The 5438-nt window shown below is 41.0% G+C and overlaps 1 protein-coding gene across 1 annotated transcript; it reads right to left on the bottom strand.

Annotated features, from left to right (window-relative positions):
* Positions 1-2547: 2547 nt before the first annotated feature.
* LOC136500230 (glycine-rich RNA-binding protein 8-like) lies at positions 2548-2976 on the bottom strand. The gene has a single exon (XM_066495600.1). The coding sequence runs from the start codon at positions 2974-2976 to the stop codon at positions 2548-2550; it is 429 nt and encodes a 142-aa protein (XP_066351697.1).
* Positions 2977-5438: the final 2462 nt, after the last annotated feature.

Below are 5438 nucleotides of genomic sequence, written 5' to 3'. Positions count from 1 at the left end.
ACTACTGCTGATGCATCTGCTGCTGCTGCTGGAGGACCTACTGCTGTCACTGGAACTTGTCCTGATGAGCCTAAAACTATGCAAAGTTGGCAGCGGTCTCCTGAGCCTGTCTAGCCTGATCCTACTGCATCTGCTCAAGGATAGCAATCAAAGCGGGGTCTGTCTGCAGTGCAGGTGGAGCGGAGCTAGAACTGCTGGCAAATACTTGACATCAATTCACCAAATTCTTTGCATGAGTCTTCATTTGATGATCCAAAGATGATATCATCAACATATACTTGACAAATGAAAATATGTCCATCAAGCTTCTTGGTGAATAGTGTGGTGTCGACCTTCCCAATGGTGAAGCCCTTCTCAATGAGGAAGTCCTAAAGGCGCTCATACCAAGCTCTTGGGGCTTGCTTAAGCCCATATAGTGCCTTGGACAACCTATAAACATGATTAGGATATCTAGGGTCTTCAAACCTGGGAGGTTGATCAACATAGACTAGTTCATTAATAAAGCCATTTAAAATGCACTTTTCACATCCATTTGATATAGTTTCATTTCATAATGTGATGCATATGCAAGTAGGATACGGATGGCTTCTAATCTTGCAACCGGTGCAAAGGTCTCTCCAAAATCCAAACCTTCAACTTGGGAGAACCCCTTTGCAACTAGTCTTGCCTTGTTCCTCACAACAACACCTTGATCATCTTGCTTGTTGCGGAACACCCACTTTGTTCCAATGACTCTTGCACCTTTTGGTCGCTCTTCAAGAGTCCAAACTTCATTGCGAGTGAAGTTGTTCAACTCTTCATGCATGGCATTGATCCAATCCGGATCTTTAAGAGCTTCTTCTATCTTGGTAGGCTCATAGCAAGAGACAAAAGAGTGATGAGCAATAAATGAAGCAAGTTTTTGAGATCGAATCATTACACCCTTTGATGGACTCCCTATGATGAGATCTTGTGGATGATCTTGTAGGAGAGGTGTATTTCTTCTATTGACCACTTGAGGAGGAGGTTGTGGAGCATCAACATCTTATGCTTGTACCACCATTTGCTCATGGGAGATATGAGTATCTTCATTTTCTACTCTCCCATCTTTTTCACCATCTTGTGGCACACTTGATGAAGAAGGTTGATCAATGACTTGTACATCATCTTTTGGCTTGATGTCTCCCACTGGAATATTCTTCATAGCCTCCCTCAATGATGCATCACCTACATCATCAAGATTCTCATGTGCTCCTTGGAAGCCGTTAGATTCATCAAATTCCACATCATATGTTTCTTCAACCAAGCCGGTGACATGATTAAATACTCTATATGCTTTGGACTTTGATGAGTAACCAACAAGAAAACCAATATCACAATATCTTTGGAACTTCCTTAGGTGTTGCCGCTTCTTGTAGATGTAGCATTTGTAACCAAACACCCCAAAGAAGGAGACGTCCGGCTTCTTCCCATTGAGCAACTCATAAGGTGTCTTGCCAAGGAACTTTTGAAGGAATAGGCGATTGGATGCATAGCATGCGGTGTTGATTGCTTCTGCCCATAGAGCTTCGGGGGTGTTTTACTCATCAAGCATTATTCTTGCAAGAGTGATCAATGTCCGGTTCTTCCTCTCAACTACACCATTTTGTTGAGGAGTATAAGTTGCGGAGACTTCATGTTTGATTCCAACTTCATCATAATAGGCTTCAATGTTTGTGTTGTCAAACTCTTTGCCATTATCACTTCTAATCTTCTTGAGCTTCACTTCAAATTCATTTTGCGCTCTCTTGGCAAACTTCTTGAAGCAAGATGCAACTTCGGATTTGTCATGAAGAAAGAATACCCATGTATACCTTGAATAGTCATCAACAATCACAAGACAATAAAGATTTCCTCCCAAACTCTTGTATGTTGTTGGTCCAAATAAATCCATGTGAAGGAGTTCTAGCACTCTTGTGGTTGACATGAAGGCTTTGGTTGGATGAGTATTTGCAACTTGCTTGCTGGCTTGACATGCACTAAAAAGCTTGTCCTTCTCAAACTTCACATCCTTCAACCCTCTCACCAACTCATTCTTCATTAGCTTCTTGAGTGAGCTCATCCCAACATGAGCAAGTCTTCTATGCCATAGCCACCCAAGTGTTGTTTTGGTGAATAGGCAAGTCTTCAAATTTGCATCTTCTTCATCACTTGAGCTCACATACTCAAGTCATAAAATTGTAGTCGAAGTTTTAAAATTCAAATTTTTAATTTTTGTTTTTTTATTTTCTATATTGTTTTGACGACAATTGTTTATATATATATATATATATATATATATATATATATATATATATATATATATATTACTTCATATATAGAATAATACAAAATATTATATTTATGCATATACACAATTTTTTTATATTACTTTGTGTTTTTATGATATAAAAATATAGAATTTGTAATTTAAAAAAACAGAAAATATTTGTAGGGGCGGTTGGATCAGGAACCGCCCCTAAAAATGAATTTGTAGGGGCGGCTGGATCAAGAACCGCCCCTATAAATGTATTTGTAGGGGCGGCTGGATCAGAAACCGCTCCTACAAATACTACCGAGTATAAATAGGAAGAAGCGCACGGGAGTCATCGTCTGGGCGCTGTCTTCTTCCTCCGACGCCGTCAGGCTGCCTGCGCCTAGGGTTTCCGCCACCGGTCCCACGCCCGCCCACACCAGCCCGCGGCGCTCGGCGTCCCGCACCCGGCCCCCATCTCTCGCCCCCGCGCGCCGACCCCCGGCGTCCCGCGCCCGGCCCCCGGTGCCTGCCCACACCAGCCCCTGGCGCTGGGCGTCCCGCACCCGGCCCCCGACACCCGCCCCCGCGCGCCGACCCCCGGCGTCCCACGCCCGGCCCCCGGCGCCCGCCCCCGCGCGCCGACCCCCGGCGTCCCGCGCCCAGCCCCCGGCGCCCGCCCCCGTGCGCCGACCCTCGGCGTCCCGCCCCCGCACCCCGGCCATCTGGACCGGTAAGTGTCAGATCTCTGATTCTTGTCCTCACATCTCCCTGTGTTGTCTGTGCTGGAACAAATTGGCTCTTGAGTTTTTGTTCTAGTGTGCTGTTGGTGCAAGAAAGTTTGAGAGGGAGAGGGATCTGTTGCATCTCCACTCGCTGCACATCTGGTACCTGCACTGCATGCATGGCCTGTTGCGCACATAGGAAAACCTCATCAGTTTCTGTATCTACCCACCCACCTTTTCTCTCTTCTTACATTTTCTAGTTGCTCTGGACAGTCAGTTGATTATTTATTATTTTTTGTTTACTATTTTAGAGCACTTAATTTTTTTGAGAACCCTAGCTAATATTATGTGCTTTGTAATTATTCATTAAATCTCTTGTGTAGCAGTAATATATTAAGTGTCCTATTCACTCTTTGTGTGTCTGTCTTGTAGTTCAGTAAACTCTTGTGATTCTTTATTCAGGTTTTAGTTTTTGGTAATTCTATGTGTCTGGATAAGTAGCCTTGATATATTTATTCAAGAGTCACTATTTTCAGACCTTGTTATGCATCTGAATCAGATAGCACCTAAAAAGAAAAATCATACAGAGCATGCTGACCATTCATTTTCTCTAAGACGAGGCTAGCACCATAACTTTTTTAATTTTGAAGATCTATAGAATAATGATAATGTAAGCATATCATTTTTGGAAAGCCTATTTTTATATTAGTTAATTATTTGTTATCTTATCTTGAACTTGGAAGGTTCAGTGTTTCAGATTTCAGTATTTTATTGTTTCAATTTTCAGTCTAAATATTTTCAGTCTTTGGTTGTGCTTCCTCTGAATTTTTCTCTCCACTATTTTGCTCTGTATTTCAGTCTGCAGTAATTTTCATTGCTGTCCAATCCTTCTTCGCAGTTGAAAGTTGCAGGCTTCACTGGCCGTGACACACCAGCAACATTTCACAATTGAAATTGGGGATTAAATTTTCTTACATGGAAAAGGTCACCGTCCAGTAGTTGCAGCAACTAGTTGGCAAATTTGACTTGAAATCTCCCGCTCGTTCGTTTCTTTTTTAAAGCTTCATCAAGCTATTTTTTGTTTTTTGATCTTTGCTCATGCTTGCTGCTAGGAGAGACTGAACAACCGTTTTTCAGCAGTGACCCATCCGTCAGCAGCTTATTTGGTTTTTCAGAACTGTAGATAGCTGCTTCAACTAAATTAGTTCCCTTGCATAGCTGATTGAACTTTCCTTTTCTCCCATGAATATCTCTCCTTTCGCTGCATGTCAGCTTATTAATCCCTCTCTTTCCTTGCATGAATGCCCATAAATATCTTTGAGTAGTTCATCCTATTTATTAGTTTCTTTGCATGACTTCTGAATTTTATTCCCTGCTAGCCAGGCTCATTATGAAAAAAGGGTCTAAGCTAGTCAAGGTCAGGACAAAAATAGATGACTTCAAAAAATACTTGAGGTTTTGTTGTGTGATGCTAACAAGCATGCCTATGGATGATTCAGAGTTTTTCTTTGAAAGTTTGGATTATTCAGAATTACCATTTCGGTACCTCACCATGCTTCTATATTTTGCAAACATCATAACTGATACAGTTGATGATTTTTATAGTAGTTGGTTGCAAAAGCTACTTCTTGGCACCTAAACGCGTGATAGGTATTATGCACAAATTAGGAGATATATGTAGACATTTAGATTTTATTAACTTAAAATATATATGCTGCAAAAGTGACCACAACAAGCCTTTCAAAGATCAAGTTTATTAACTTAACAAAAATTTAGATGGAAAATAAGTAGTTATATCTTTCTTCTCTACTACAAGAACAAACTGTGTGCACCTCATCTCCCACCCATCTAGTGTCTGGTCCAGCATCTGAGAAGATAACTACCCTTTGTTGTAGCTGATGTATAAGTGAAAACCAGGCATCAAACATATAATCCATCTTCTTGGCATCGCCCTTTACACCATCTAGCCAAACTTCCTCTACATCTCCATACCTATTTGAAAGTAGAGTCATTAGATTATCCTAAATACAGAAAATATATAACTGAGTGTGCACTATGATGAGTCCTGAGTATAAAGTATATGAATGCATGCCGCCCAAATACTACTATGGAATCTGCAATGTACTATTTTTTCAATATTTCTAAGAATGCAAAGTAATGCATGCAGTAAACAGCAAATCAAGAATGATTAGCCACAACAAAAGCCAAACTTTTTTTCTTAGCACCCGGCACCACAGTTAATCACTGATGGCTTCCAAATCGAAGATGTCATCTAGGAAGTAGACCAGTCAGCTGTTACCGCAAATTTCTGCAACTGAACAAGTAGAAGGCCGACTTTTAATGGCTGATCGCTCCTGCTCTTAGCTCTATTTAGGGCTTATTTGCTTATATATACAACCAAAAGAACCGAATGCATGGATACATTTTAGTATTTTAAGAATAAATAATAAGACACAATAAAA

The sequence above is a fragment of the Miscanthus floridulus genome, chromosome 13, assembly GCF_019320115.1.
Source record: "Miscanthus floridulus cultivar M001 chromosome 13, ASM1932011v1, whole genome shotgun sequence".
In the NCBI taxonomy this organism is placed as follows: Eukaryota; Viridiplantae; Streptophyta; class Magnoliopsida; order Poales; family Poaceae; genus Miscanthus; species Miscanthus floridulus.
Note: the sequence above shows the minus strand (reverse complement) of the source record. Positions and strands in the feature narration are given on the sequence as shown.